We start from the raw sequence: 15,521 nt of genomic DNA on the forward strand, positions 1-15,521 counted from the left end.
AAATTTTTTTATACAAAACGACGTCGTTTTGATTTTTATATATATATATATACAAAACGATGTCGTTTTAATATGAAAAATGAGTCAAACCGAACTCGAATTGAGTCGAATTTGGCTCAAGTTGAGCTCAAGCCGAACTCAAGCCGCCCATAAATAAACCAAACCGAGCTCAGCTCGATTCAACCCTAAGTAAAAGTTTGGCAATAAAGTAAAGATAGGGTGAGAACAAGCCTTTTGGTCTTTATATTACATAAAAATATTATATAATTAACATTACTCATCCATAAAATTCAATCTAATTACATTTTTTCCACTAATTTGAAAATTTATCATTTAAACTTTTATCTTCAATTAAAACTATCAAAACCCAACCATATATTTAATCAATCCAAACCTGTGAGTGCACAATGAATGAAGTTAATTTTAGTATCGTACTAAAATAGTGTAATTAAGTCAAAATCACGTGATAATTGCGTGGTTTAACAAAAATAGTATCTTTAGGTGTAATTCTAGCGAACATTGAAAATAATGAAGAGGGTTTTTACATTTTTAGGGTGTCAGTCTTAAAAATTAATGAATTTATAAGTTTACAATAGAAAAGTGAGAAAGTCATTGTTCAATTTTTGGGTGGTCACTTGATAGTTTAAGGTAATTGGGGTAGTATATAGTTATTCTCCAGCATTTAAAAGGGAAAAAAACAAAAACAAAATCGTAAATAAAACACAATTCAAAGTCGCATTTTCTCCCTCTCTGCTTCAATTTTAAGCTGTCTTTCCCATCTCTTCACTCTTACTCTGTCTCTATATAAACACTCTGTGGACTCTTGCTCGACTCACTCTCTCTCTTCATTTCTCTCTCTACAGGCCACTCAAATCGAACTCTTTCGCCTTTTCTTTTTCGATTTTTGCTTTTTGGTTCTTTTTTCCTCTCTCTTAGGGTTTCGCTTTCGTCCGTATACTCCTAGGGTTTACTACTTCACTGTCGCTTCGCTTGCTCTCTTGATAGTGTCGACGTCGTCGTTGTCGGCGGCTTTTCCGACTGAGATTACTGTCGATTTCATTTCATCTCGCCATGGCGGCCGAGAAGCTTCGAGATTTAAGCCAGCCGATTGACGTCGCGTTGCTCGACGCCACTGTTGCGGCCTTCTACGGCACCGGATCCAAAGAAGAAGTGAGCGTTTCCTTTTCTCCACTTTTGGTTTTTGTTTATGTTTGTTTCCGGAGAATGTTAGGGGATAATTGGTTGATTGTGCAGAATGTTTTGGATGTACTGGTGGAAGTTGGGTGTTCTTAGGAAGCTGCAGAATACGAAGGGATAATTTGCGTTTCTTGGAATGGTTCAAGTGTGGTTTAGTTTAGGGTTAATTTTGAGGGGTTTCTGAAGGAGGAGTGAGCTATATTATTCTTTTGTTTTTCTGTAGCATTATCTCTTTTTTTTTTAATATGAATGGAAAAATGGTGTGTTTTTTGTTGCTTGATTAGTGTGTGCTTGAAGGTTAATTATGAGGGAAAGTTTGTGTGTTTTTTTTGTGTTTATTGTTCTTAATGGCTAAGTATTTGTTTGCTTCTGGAATTGCTTGAGATGAGGCATCATTGGAATTTTGTGTCTGTTTTTAGGGTTTATGGGTTTAGGCATGTACTTAGTGCAATTTAGTTGTTCTCTTTAAATGAATTTCATTTTGGTTGCCTAGAAAATGAGTGAAAACGATGGCACATTGAACGTTTGAATATTAGGGTTTAGAGTGCATTATCTCTCATAGAAACGCATAGCTTGATTATTATAATAATTCGGGGGTTCCCCATATGGTAATTTATAGAGGGAGAAAAGGGGCAGATTTGATGCTCTTTCTACAAGTGTTTTTTTTTTTTATGTGATCAGATTTTTACCCTTGTTCCATTAGGTTCCAAAAAATGGAAGTGAGCTTCAAATTTCTATGGTTAAATGTGCACAAGATTTTTACTCATAGGGCTTTGGTCTCAGTGTTCTTCCTCCTTCCGTTGAAAAGTATAGGAAAATGATTGAAGTAGAAACTCTTAATGTTAGACCGTGTTTTGTGCTATGGTTAATTCATTGGGTTTAATGTGTTTAATGGGGTTTCTGTATGACTTTATGACTGTATGACTGCTTTTTTTTTTTGGTTGCCTAGATTGTTTACAGAAATTTGGTGGCTTTTATCTGACTGTTAGAAAGAAATGTAATTTATAATTTTGTGCCTGTTAAGTCTTCTGATAAGTTTTGCAGCATTTCTACTGTTTTTTATAGGTTTATATGAGAATATGTGATTCTTGCGTGTTGATACAGTTCTGGCACATTGTTTTTAAATCTGATGTTTATAATTATGAGGTTCACAATTTCATGTCCGTATTTTATATCATATTTTGATTTAGTCAAGGTTAGTACTAACACAATTATTCTCTTTAAATGATAAATTCTATTTTGGGTGGGATCCCTATAGCACATTTATCTTTTCATTATGTTTTTGATTGCGTTGTTTGCCAATTAATGAGCCATTTGCTTGATGTGAACCTCATTGGCTTTGGTTCCCATCATTGCTAGTAACATTTTTCTAGCTATTACAATTGCACTATAACCAAACATACAACCCGCGAATTAAGTATTAATGTTTATTGTAGAAAGGTTCTTTTGCCGGAGTATTCTAGCAGATAGGTTTTTAACTTTAGTAGCTGCTTCTGTGTTCTTAAGAACGGATGCTCAATTGTGTTAGGAACTTCAGAATTATAGACACACAATATTGTTTGTTACCATGCATTTCATTTATCTCACATTGTTTATTTGCTGTTTATGTTGGTGATATAGAGAACAGCTGCAGATCAGGTCTTGCGGGACTTGCAAAACAATCCTGACATGTGGCTTCAAGTTGTGCACATTCTACAGAACACAAAAAACCTGAACACCAAGTTTTTTGCTTTGCAGGTTAGTGGCAACATCTCTGCTTATCAAAATCTATGCTTATACATCAGTATATTTCTGTGGCTAGTACATTATAAATAGCTGTTTTAGTTATCTTTAATAAAACAAGTAACATAGAATTTCTGTTGGGTTAGTAGCATTTGCCACCCTTTGATATTGATGCTAAATACAAGCAGATGAGACATTGTACAAATTTTGACTGAAACTTTTTCCTTGTATTCAATGAGAACATAAGGCTGGCTGAGGATAGGTGATTGGGCTTGGTTCTAATTTGAGCGAGGTTGGTGTAAAGGCTTTCAAATATTGATTGACCATTTTTTTGGAAAATTACGAGTATCTATGCTCATAGCTATAGGTAATTGTATTTTCACTTGGAAAGCCTTATGTCATATTATGACTAGCAAATGGTTCTTGTTGCTAATGAGGAAATTACATCCAGGAAAATGTCCTCTTGCTATTTGCCTGGTTTTTATATTTTTGTTATTTCAGCTCTTGAAAATTATTGGTAATATGCAAATTTGTACTGAATTTTTTATCATGCCAACAATTTTGTTAAGTGGGTGTTTCTTTTGGAACTCTTTGCTGGGTGGTGGGCTGGTTTGATGATGTAGAGTACCTAACTATGTAGCGATATGTAGTCAAAATTTAATATCTAAAAGCTTCCTGGAAATTTTGACTTTGTTGCAAGAGTCAAAAGTTATACTGAATGACATAACAGATTGCCTTACACCTGGTATTCACAGATTTATGATATAATTTTATATCAAGATAATGTAATACTGTTTTTTAAGGTTTTGGTTTTGGGGAGCTTTCTTATTATCTGTGCTTATACAATATACAGGTTCTTGAAGGAGTTATTAAATACAGATGGAATGCATTGCCTGCTGAACAGCGGGATGGAATGAAGAATTACATTTCTGAAGTCATTGTACAGGTATGTATTTTGAAGTAATGTCTTCATTGGGTTGGGCGGACTGAACTATTTTTATATGTAAGTATCTTGAAATGTTATTTTCTCTTGACATTTTATTTAATTTTTATTGCAGCTTTCCAGTAATGAGGGATCTTTTAGACTAGAAAGGCTGTATGTCAACAAACTCAATATCATATTGGTGCAGGTAATCCCAGATTGATTTTACCAATTCCTGAAACTTGTTCCAATGACATTCCTAGTATGTGCTTTTTTTGATTAATTGCTATTGAGGATGCTATTTTCCCTTTCTCTTTATCTGTTATATTTATACAGTGGTCCTTCAAAGTGAATTTGTGTTGTTCATCTGATCAATTATTTGCCTAATGAATTTGCAGATTTTGAAGCATGAGTGGCCAGCAAGATGGCGAAGCTTTATACCAGATCTTGTCGCTGCTGCCAAAACCAGTGAAACAATATGTGAGAATTGCATGGCAATATTAAAGGTAAGCTCTTGTAACTCTTTGGTAATCTAATGTTCTTGGATATATTAGTAACACAATTTTTTTTTTTTTTATGTCAGCTTCTAAGTGAAGAAGTATTTGATTTTTCAAGAGGGGAAATGACTCAGCAGAAGATCAAGGAGCTCAAACAATCATTGAATAGGCAAGTCTGTTGATGTATTTAAAATTCTAGTTATTTCCAGTGATATACTACTTTCAGTTGCTTCTTATTGGTTTTTTTGGTCCAGTTTGTTTTTCAAATTGATATAATGACATTTTTCTGTATTTTAGAAAAAATAAATTCAAGGTCATCTCTATTTATATGATGCTGATGTCAGTGGTACAACACAACGCAATTTTCATTGCTGTAAACTGCTAGGATTTTTGCATGAGAAAATCTGTTCAAGTGCCAATTTTTTCATTAATGTTGCTTCCTTTTAGTTTATGAATTAACAGAAGTAATGTCTTCTCTTCCGCACTGAGAGTTACGTTACTTTGTAATTATGAGATTTTATTTGCAGATAGTTTAAGTTGGAACTTGTGTTGCAAAACTTTTTCCTGGTGCGCACTAGGGATTTAGATGACTGTTCATTTAGTTGCTCCAGGAACAGGAACATATTCTCTTTGGATACAGATCAGCTGTGCCTTATGTTAAGATGATAATCATCATTAACATCAGTGGTATTTACTACTAGATGCATTTCTTTATTCCTCAAAGTGGGACATTGAACTTTTGTGTTATTTTTCTTCTTGAATCCTAAAGTGAAAAAAATCATTATTGATTGAATTGTTCCATTTGTTGGATAATGGCTATTTGCTAGCTTTCCTGTTTTTGCTTAATTAAAGAGTCAAAACAATGAAGGGGTGAAAATGAAGTTCATTTAGATAAATTTATTAAGCGATTGTTCTTATTGCAATTGTTGGTAAAACTTACATTTTGGCTATCTTGATTTTGACATGTTGGCCTCATGGTATCTGAAAACTTCAAATGTTTAAGTTATTTAATTTTTTTTTTTTATGTTGTTTCTGTTTATCTGGTGTGGATTTTTCTGTTGGTGCAATGTAATAATTATTTCTTTGTTCATTGCAGTGAGTTTCAGCTCATTCATGAGTTATGCTTGTATGTGTTATCGGCATCTCAGAGAACTGAGCTTATACGGGCAACACTGTCCACTTTGCATGCATTCCTTTCCTGGATTCCCTTAGGCTATATTTTTGAATCCCCATTAGTATGTATTTTCTTCTGCTGTTGTGATTTTGTTCTCATTCTGAATTATCATAGTTTTCATATACTTTATTCTGTATGTGCCCTGTAGCTCGAAACACTCCTGAAATTTTTTCCGGTGCCATCATATAGGAATCTCACTCTACAGTGCTTAACTGAGGTACCTTTATTTTTCTTATAGATTTTTTTCGATTTTGTTTTGGTAAATCTTATTTTTTCTTTTATTCTAATATTTTTTGGATATTGTTTATTTTCTATATGTGCAGGTTGCAGCCCTCAATTTTGGTGACTTCTATAATGGGCAGTATGTTAACATGTATAACGTATTCATGGTTCAGTTACAGGTGTGTTAGTACATAGTTCCTTCATATACTTCAAATTTGCGATCTTTCGTGATTATTAATTCATATGTGAAAATTTTATCCCATTTTTTCTAAAAACATTTTTTTTATCACTTTTCTTAGACTATTCTCCCACCAGCTACAAACATCCCTGAGGCTTACGCCCATGGTTCTAGTGAGGAACAGGTGATTACTCTCATATAGTTTCCTTGGGATTTAAAGCATAATATGTGTTTTAACAATAACATTTTATACTTTTTTTTTTTTTTAACTTTGTGTTGTTTTCACAGGCATTTATCCAGAATCTGGCACTCTTTTTTACATCATTTTACAAGGCAAGTTTCTCTTTTGGTCTTTCACTGAACAATATATTAGAATGGGATTATTTTGATTGAAGATATTTCTTCTTTATACCTTGGTAACTCTCTTTTTCTGCTACTGGTTAGCATAAACTTGATGCGTTTGGCAATTAAAAATAAACTGAAATCACCCTGTGTTGGATTGTGAAGGAGAATCTGATGAAGTTTTTAGTCTTGCAATGATAATGTAACAGAAATTTCACAGATTTCATGATTTCACCTATGTACAACATTGATCATTTTAGTAGTACATTTCGTTAGAACAATAGGTTTTGCAGTTATTCTTTTTTGGCTTCGTTTGTTCTTTTTTGCCAACACAAATGACAGAAATTTGATTTAGAACATCAATGCAGAATTTTCTCTTCCCTTTTTCATAGTATCTTCATATATATTTTCAAAGTTCCAAAATTTATCCGAGTAATATGTTTTTGTAGAACTAATATTTAATACCAGCGCTAAACTTTATTTTCTTTCCACCTATAATTTTCATGTTTTTTAATGTTGAACAGTGGATATACTGTCAAGCAGATATTAATTTTTCTTCTAAATCTCTATATTACACTTAGGCTCTTGAAAAAGCACAGAGTGCAGTTAGGACTCCCTAAGCTGCTTTGCTTTGCTTTGTGAAAATTAGCAAACTATAGGTTACCTTTTGTCATGAGGGGAAGTGGATTTGTTATGCACATATTTTATTAGCAGAAGAACACACACACACACACACACACACACACACACAATACATGTTTAACCTTGTGTTGGCATAGCTTCATGTTTTGGTGCTGAGATTCTAGTTATAGAACTGACCTTTTTCTTTTTGGTGCAGTTTCATATTCGAGTGCTGGAATCTACTCAAGAGAATATCAATGCATTGCTTATGGGTCTTGAATATCTAATTAATATCTCATATGTGGATGACACTGAGGTTTTTAAGGTATGGTGATTTCTCATTTTCCCTTGTATGTGGTATTTGCTATGTCTGTAGTTGAAATTCAGCTCTTTCGTATTCTTATTGGTTTCTTGGTTGAGCAGGTTTGCTTGGACTATTGGAACTCTTTGGTTTTTGAGTTGTTTGATGCACATCATAATCTGGATAATCCTGCGGCAGCTGCAAACATGATGGGCCTGCCGGTGTGTTGGATTTTTGCTTTTTATGGTTTCATGCTTTGATATTATTAAGTAATTTGCTCTCTGAAGACTGATGTGGTTTTCTGTGTATTGAATCAGATTCCTTTAATTCCAGCTGTGGTTGATGGTATTGGGGCCCAACTAATGCAACGAAGGCAGCTTTATGCTGTTCCAATGTCCAAATTGAGAATGCTGATGATCTGTCGTATGGCTAAGCCTGAAGAAGTCTTGATAGTTGAAGATGAAAATGGGAACATTGTTCGTGAAACCATGAAGGACAATGATGTTCTTGTTCAATATAAGGTGATAAACCTCTTGGTTTAGAATTCTATTTTTTACGTATATACATGCCTTTAAATATGATTGGGTAACATATAATAAATCTATCTATCAAAATGTGAAATTTATTTATCAAAAGAACTTGTGAAGTCAACTTATCAGTTGTTGTCTATTTCCATGTGTGCGTGTGTGATCATGGTGGCTTGATTATTTTGATTTACTATAGGTTGCATGATTATCCTATTTATAAACCTAATAAATAACATGTCTTACAATAATTTGATTTTTTTCAAAACTTTACTTTCTCATGATTTTGTCTTTCCTTGCTCTATGTTGTGATTGTGTGATTTTTTTTGTATGTTCATTGTTGTCTCTTTTTGGCTAAGGGAAGTTCAATTGTGCAGATTATGAGGGAGACGCTAATATACTTGTCGCACCTTGACCATGAGGATACTGAAAAGCAGGTATAGGTTGATAACTTTATTATTATTCTGTTTTCTAAAATCTTGGATTTGGCTTCCTTCCGTTTATTCCTTCCGATGGCGTCGTTATTTGTTATCTTGGACTTGGCTTCTTTCTGTTTCTACTTTTGCGATAAAAGATGAATTTGGACCAATAAGAAAGGATGCCACTTTTTTTTATGGGCCTAGGTTGCATGTGCCATCTCATTGCCATGCTTATGTTGAATATAAATGAGACTCGATCATATCTTAAACTGGATTGTGCTTATTTTTTTAAGTCACGATGCAGATGCTAAAAAAGTTAAGTAAACAATTGAGTGGTGAAGATTGGACATGGAACAATCTAAACACTTTGTGTTGGGCGATAGGATCCATATCTGGGTCCATGATGGAGGAGCAGGTATTCTTTATTTCTGAAATTGAATGTCTTTTGTTGGTTTTATCTCAGGTTTTCTTCATTATAATTTCTTGGGAATTTTTATTAAATGATGCTGCTCTCTGGAATTTCTAAATGAGTGAATTTTGTTGTTCTTGTTGTCACATTACCCACTACTAACTGGGCTGAATTTTTAGCACTTCACTAATTAGTTTTAGATACAATGGTTCCATGATTTGGGTGCAACACATGTTAAGTGTTTCTAAACACATAACCTCTTCATTATTTTTAGAGAATCTATAGTATCTTGTTATGTTCTAGTCTAGTCTAATTCTGTGTCAGCCCTTTATTATTTTGTTATGATTTTTTGGCTTAGTGTTACCTTCCTTCCAACATTCAAGTTTTTAGCTATCTTTAATTATGTTTAATGCATATTTGTTTGCTTAAAGCTTCAGGTTTTGTTTTTTTTGTTATTGATTAGTGTTTTAATATATGCTGATTTTATTCATATTGCATGTTGCCTCAGAGAAATTAAAAATTGTCAGAAATATTTATACAAGAGTAGATTGGTTTCACTATTCTTCATGCTGCATTTCCTCTGATGGCTGATCTTTCAGAAATTTTACTTTTAGTTTTTTAGTATCTTAAGCTTAACACCAGTAGGATTGTGATTTGCATGTCTTGACATTTCTTACCTTTTTGGTGTGCTTTCAGGAAAACAGATTTCTGGTAATGGTCATTCGTGACTTACTGAATTTATGTGAAATGACAAAAGGGAAAGATAACAAAGCTGTAATTGCGAGTAATATTATGTAAGTTCTAATTATAGAATATTTGTGGAAGATGTTTCTGTGGAGTTAGATTTGCTTAATCGGAGTCACTAGAAAGGAAAAACCATGTTTTGGTCTTTATATAAGAAACAAAAGGCTTGGAAAGATTAGTTGTTTGGAAACAAAAAATTGATCAAGTTTTGTATGGTTTCTTCCAAGACTCTTTTCAATATTTAGAGCCAAATTTTTGCTATAGTTTTTTGGTATAAGAAAATGACTGATGAGCGCAACCACTCTACAAGAGTTGCCTCTGTGATTTGACAAATGAAGGCTGCGCTAGTATGTTTTTTATTACACCTTTTTTAAAGAGTTCTCTGCCCTTCCAATTGATTCTCATCAAGATATTCAATATTTCTGAAACAAAGCCTTATGTAACTATATGGACCTGTTTTTTTGTGTATTGTTTGCTGTACTTGAAATGGTCTTCCCATATAACTGGCCTTGGTGGTAGATTTGCAAGTGATCTATTATCCGATGTCCATTATGTTTCCTTTTGGTTTTTTTGCAGGTATGTTGTTGGACAGTATCCACGATTTTTGAGAGCACATTGGAAGTTCTTGAAGACTGTTGTGAATAAGTTATTTGAGTTCATGCACGAAACACATCCTGGAGTTCAGGTTATTTTTTCTGTTATTCCGAATTAAGATTAGATGTGATATTGGTAATGTATTATCTTGTTATGTGTGTTTCTATGTGTGGTAGAAAGCTATTTTTTCCCCAAACAGGATTTTGAGTAACTTTTTTTCCATGAAATGCTGGTTATATTTTAAGATTGTGTAAAGTGATATCTTGAGGTGTCTACATAAAACTTATGACAACTCTAACTATTTCGATGCTCGTGATAGTAATGTATGTAATTGCAGTGTATGATTAAAGTGAGCTATTTGCAATTACTCGGCAAGGAACAAATAATTATATGTATATTTAAGAGTTGTTGACAATGCTGTGTTTTTACTGTATAAAATTATGTTTACAATGCATGCGAACTATGTACAACATACTTCAAATATGATATGTTGTTTGTGAAGTAACATTGATTTTCAAATTATAGATGATATGTTGTTTCTGAAAGACATGGGTGTTTTAATTATGGGCTGATATATTTGTCATATGTCTTTCTCCATTTCCTAAGTGAATGTGTTTCATGTTGCTGCTGTTAGAATTACATTTATTTATTGATGTGTTTTTCAACTGTCATGTTACATCTCTTTCAGGATATGGCTTGTGACACATTTTTGAAAATTGTTCAGAAGTGCAAGCGGAAGTTTGTTATTGTACAGGTAACTTTTTGCCCCAAAATTTATTCTTTCTGATGTTACTATCTTCGGATCATATTTATGTATTGTCCACATTCCTTAGGTACAGTGATTTGACTTAATATATGTAACTGTTGAGATATATAATTTTTGTTTAATTCAAGAAACACTTTCCACATTGATGTACCTTTTCATGCCTTCAGGTTGGAGAAAATGAGCCATTTGTGTCTGAACTTCTAACAGGCCTTGCAACAACTGTTGCAGATCTTGAACCTCACCAGATCCATATATTTTATGAATCTGTATGCCTTTATTTGTCCATATTGATAAATTTATTTGTCAAATTCATTACTTCATAACATTTCTTCTTCCCCCTGTCTCTTGTTTTCAGGTTGGTCATATGATTCAAGCTGAGCCTGATACCCAGAAGAGGGAGGAATACTTGCAGAGGTTGATGGCTCTTCCAAACCAGGTTTGTCCAGGAGATTAATTGATTGGCGTGTATGTCATATACTCTCAGATTCTTAAACTGAACTTTTCTGGTTATTGATGACTCTGCAGAAATGGGCTGAAATTCTAGCACAGGCACACCAAAGCGTGGATTTTCTGAAAGATCAAGATGTCATAAGGACTGTGCTTAATATCTTACAGGTATATGACTTCTATTGATGTTTTTATTGAACAATGCTTCCTAAATGATGATTTATGCAATGGCTTCCATATCAAAACGAAGGGATTCTGTAGAAAAATAATTCTCTGAAATTACAATTATTAATTTGGTTTGTTTCCTTCGGCATTTGTGATGGATCTCACTTATTTTTCTTTTTAAAGTTTTTCTTTTTCATGTGTACTGACTCTTTTGTTCTGGTACATGGTTTTATAGAACAGATGTTTAAGCAAAATGTTCTTAAAGTGAAGGTTTATTGATGTTTTCACTTCTTAGCTTCATGATTTATTTGAGTTAGCTTTGTGACTTATTTGATTCATTTTTATTTTGCAGACAAATACAAGTGTTGCCAGTTCTCTTGGAACATTTTTCTTGTCACAAATTACTGTTATCTTTCTGGACATGCTAAATGTCTACAAGTAATTTCATCTTCATTATTGATGATAAATGCAAGTGTTGTGGGTTTCTTTTCTACTAAACTTGTTTTTTATAATATTTGTTATCAGAATGTACAGCGAGCTTATATCAAGTAGCATTGCACAAGGTGGGCCTTTTGCATCTAAAACATCATATGTGAAACTTCTGCGGTAAGTCCATTGATTTGGAATTAGTTTGTGTCTTGGTTTATGTTCATTGTTTGTTGTTTTCTTAATTTATCGTCAATTGGGCAGCTCTGTTAAGAGGGAGACTCTGAAGCTCATTGAGACATTCTTGGACAAGGCTGAAGATCAACCACAGATTGGGAAACAGTTTGTGCCCCCAATGATGGATCCTGTCCTTGGTGACTATGCTAGGAACTTACCTGATGCTAGAGAGTCAGAAGTGTTATCCCTTTTTGCGACAATAATAAACAAGTATGGTTTTTTTTTTGGGCTTATAATGTTTTTGGTTGTGGCACACCTATAATTCATTATTGTGCTGTGGCAGTGATATTCTTTAACTATCTGTTGTTTTTTCCCTGTAAGATTGAATTAGACTGATGGATTCTTTATGAAATGAGGAGTCAGTCTTTTTTTCTGATGAATCTCTCTAAAATGTTAGAATTTTTTAGTCACTTTTTCCTTTTTTTTTAATGTTTTGAATCTTATGGTGTTCTCCCTCTTGTTTGAAGGTACAAGAGTGCTATGATAGATGACGTGCCTCGAATATTTGAAGCCATTTTCCAGTGCACACTGGAGGTGACGATATATATTTATATGATATTGCCTTTGTTTTAGATAGGACTATTTTCCACCATTTACCTATTTTGTTTTAATGGTTTAGTTTTGGACAACGTAGTACTCTTTTTATGTATGTATGACCCTTTTGATTTTTGATGCAAAACCTACTCTTTTTAGCAAGCTTTTTTGCTTGAAAGGAGATTGCTCTTGAAAGTTTACCTCTCATTGTTGCCACATACCAGAATATTTTTTCCTGAGAGGTTTGATTGATGTATTTGTTTTCTGTGCAGATGATAACAAAAAATTTTGAAGATTACCCTGAGCATAGACTTAAATTCTTTTCATTGCTCCGTGCCATTGCAACTCACTGTTTTCCTGCTTTGATTCGGCTGTCAAGTCAGGTAGGTGATTAGATTTGCTTTTGTTCCTTTGCTGAGCATTTTCTAATTATTAGTGGTTGGATTCCAGATGTCAGATTATCTGTATCTTCTCAGGATTAAATGTTATTCAGTCATTTTTCAACTTAATCACATTTGAGCTTTCTAGATTGTTTTGATCAACTGTTATTGTTTCTAATGGTATTTTTGTTCTACATCAGCAACTTAAGCTAGTAATGGATTCAATCATTTGGGCGTTTCGGCATACCGAACGGAATATTGCTGAAACTGGGTTAAATCTTTTATTGGAGATGCTGAAGAACTTCCAGGTATCTTTTTTATTGCTGACCTGCATATTCTTGCTGGATTGATGAAATATTTTCCATGTGAGATGTTTAACTTTTTGTGTGGTTTCAATTTGGCAGGCTTCTGAGTTCTGTAACCATTTCTACAGGACATATTTTTTGACAATGGAGCAAGAAATATTTGCTGTCTTGACAGACACATTTCATAAACCTGGGTTCAAGTTGCATGTTCTTGTACTCCAGCACTTGTTTTGCTTGGTAATGTATCATAACAACACCTTGTTTTGTTTTCTGTGGTGAGTTGAGTTTTTCAGTTGATAGTAGCTTATTTTCAGGCTGATAGTGGGTTGTTAACGGAGCCTTTGTGGGATGTTGCCACAATTTCTTATCCATATCCGAATAATTCAATGTTTGTTCGTGAGTATACCATAAAACTTTTGGGTACTTCATTTCCCAACATGACTGCATCAGAGGTATAAAATATACATTTTATGAGTTGCTTAACTTTTCTTTTAATATTTCATCAGTTATTGACTTGAATGGGCATTTCGTTTTAGGTTACTCAATTTGTGAATGGATTATTCGAGTCAAGAAATGACCTTTCCACGTTTAAAAATCACATACGAGACTTTCTTGTGCAATCAAAAGAATTTTCAGCTCAGGTGACACTCGGAAGTAGTTTTCCTATATTCGCTTTACATTTTATCTGAGCTATTGTTGTATGTGACTTATTTTTATCTCATTCTACAGGACAACAAGGATTTGTATGCAGAAGAAGCTGCCGCTCAACAGGAAAGAGAGCGGCAACGGATGCTTTCAATTCCAGGACTTATCGCCCCAAATGAGATAATACAAGATGAAATGGTGGACTCATAGAATGGCTTACTTTGCCATTGGAAATTAATTTCATAATTTTAATTTTTTGAATCTGGGAGTTGCTCTAGGCGTCTTGATTCAATTACCAGAGTCAGGCGATATCAACACAGATTGGAGCATTTTTTTCCCCTTTATCATCCCCAGAATTTTAAGTTCTATGGAAACAGGTGAAATCGTGATGGCGTGGGTACTCCAATGCTTAGGCTGCTGCGGGCATTGGTGCTTCTCTCTCTCTCTCTCTCTCTCTCTCTTAATTGGCTGGGTGTAGAGTATTTAGAACGCTAATGTAGGGGCGCATTATACTGAGTCGGTCGAGTCATTGTACGAGTTTTTACTGGATCCAGCTTGATATATTTTGTATTCAGTGATGATGGTTGGAAATCTGACTGATTAGATGACTCATTTTGAAGTGTTGATTCAATCCTTAGGTGTTAATACTACACACTAACCTTGGTGAGTTTGTGCAGAAATTTCCCTCAATATTTCCATATTAATAGATTGCCATTGTGTTTCTGATTCATGCCTTTTTCTATTTCCCAAAACTACCACTATTTTTCTTTTGTTTGTGTACCTACAGGAGTGGGGGTGGATTTAAGATTCTTGGTACTTAGTTTGAACGGGTGTAACTCAAACTGGAGTAATCTGAACTGGAGTTTGGGTCAAGTCAGTTTAAATGGAGTGAGTCGGATCTTATTTGGATTTGGTATGATTTGAATCCACCATGAGGGTATTCAAGAATATGACATTTGCTAAACACAAAATGTTAAAAATACTAATAAATCAATATAAAATTTTAATCAAATTAAATAGGCCAAAGGACTATTTTGCACCCAAGGTATGCTTTTTATGCAAATTCCTATCCATTAACTTTGAAAAATCTATTTACCTCCCTATAGGTAGTTAAAAAAAATGTCAAGTTGACGGATTCAAGGATAAAATTATTATTTTATCTGTAATATTAAAAATAAACTTAAATTTAATTTCTTTTTTACTCCCAAACTTTAATAATTAATAATTTTTCTTCAACTCAAGTTTTAAAAAATAATATTTTCCCCCTTAGAGTTTTCAAACTTTCAGATTGAATTTTTCGACAACGATTAAAGATCTCTAGACGACGTCTCTTCTTTGCGATTGTGTGACGTTTTTCCCTCTTAGATATCGTCATTGACTACAACGCCTAGGAGCGTCAAAAGTGTATGACCGAAAGGAGAGACCATCAGAGAGAGAGAGTAGGTGCTTGGAGATCACCGGTTGTCGTCGAAAAAATTGGATTTGAAGCTTAGAAATCCTAAGGGGGAAAATGTAGTTTTTAAAAATTGGATTGGGGAAAAAGTGTTAGTTTTTAGGGTTTGAGGGAGAAAATGATATAATTAATGAACTCAGTTAAGTTTAATGGTCTATGAATGGATAAATAAGATTTTTAAAATTAACGGAGGAACTCAAAGATTTCAGCATAGTTTGGGTGAAAAATAGTGCTTTGGCCAATAAAATAATTATATCTATCTTGACATGGACAAGTCTATATTTCGTTGTTTTTAAA

General features: G+C 33.7%; 1 protein-coding gene across 1 annotated transcript; it reads left to right on the forward strand.

Annotated features, from left to right (window-relative positions):
- The first annotated feature begins 732 nt into the window (after nt 1-732).
- On the forward strand, nt 733-14,501 carry LOC123198333 (protein EXPORTIN 1A). The gene is made up of 32 exons (XM_044613025.1): nt 733-1,170; nt 2,818-2,934; nt 3,773-3,865; nt 3,978-4,049; nt 4,240-4,347; nt 4,425-4,507; nt 5,435-5,573; nt 5,661-5,729; nt 5,836-5,913; nt 6,034-6,096; nt 6,201-6,245; nt 7,093-7,200; nt 7,299-7,397; nt 7,494-7,697; nt 8,078-8,137; nt 8,424-8,534; nt 9,225-9,322; nt 9,849-9,957; nt 10,555-10,620; nt 10,800-10,898; nt 10,988-11,068; nt 11,158-11,247; nt 11,597-11,682; nt 11,770-11,850; nt 11,935-12,117; nt 12,375-12,441; nt 12,714-12,824; nt 13,022-13,129; nt 13,226-13,363; nt 13,441-13,578; nt 13,663-13,767; nt 13,856-14,501. The coding sequence occupies exons 1-32, from the start codon at nt 1,072-1,074 to the stop codon at nt 13,979-13,981; spliced, it is 3,234 nt and encodes a 1,077-aa protein (XP_044468960.1). The 5' UTR covers nt 733-1,071; the 3' UTR covers nt 13,982-14,501.
- The last annotated feature ends 1,020 nt before the right edge of the window (nt 14,502-15,521 follow it).

Source organism: Mangifera indica, chromosome 2, assembly GCF_011075055.1.
Source record: "Mangifera indica cultivar Alphonso chromosome 2, CATAS_Mindica_2.1, whole genome shotgun sequence".
Lineage (NCBI taxonomy): Eukaryota > Viridiplantae > Streptophyta > Magnoliopsida > Sapindales > Anacardiaceae > Mangifera > Mangifera indica.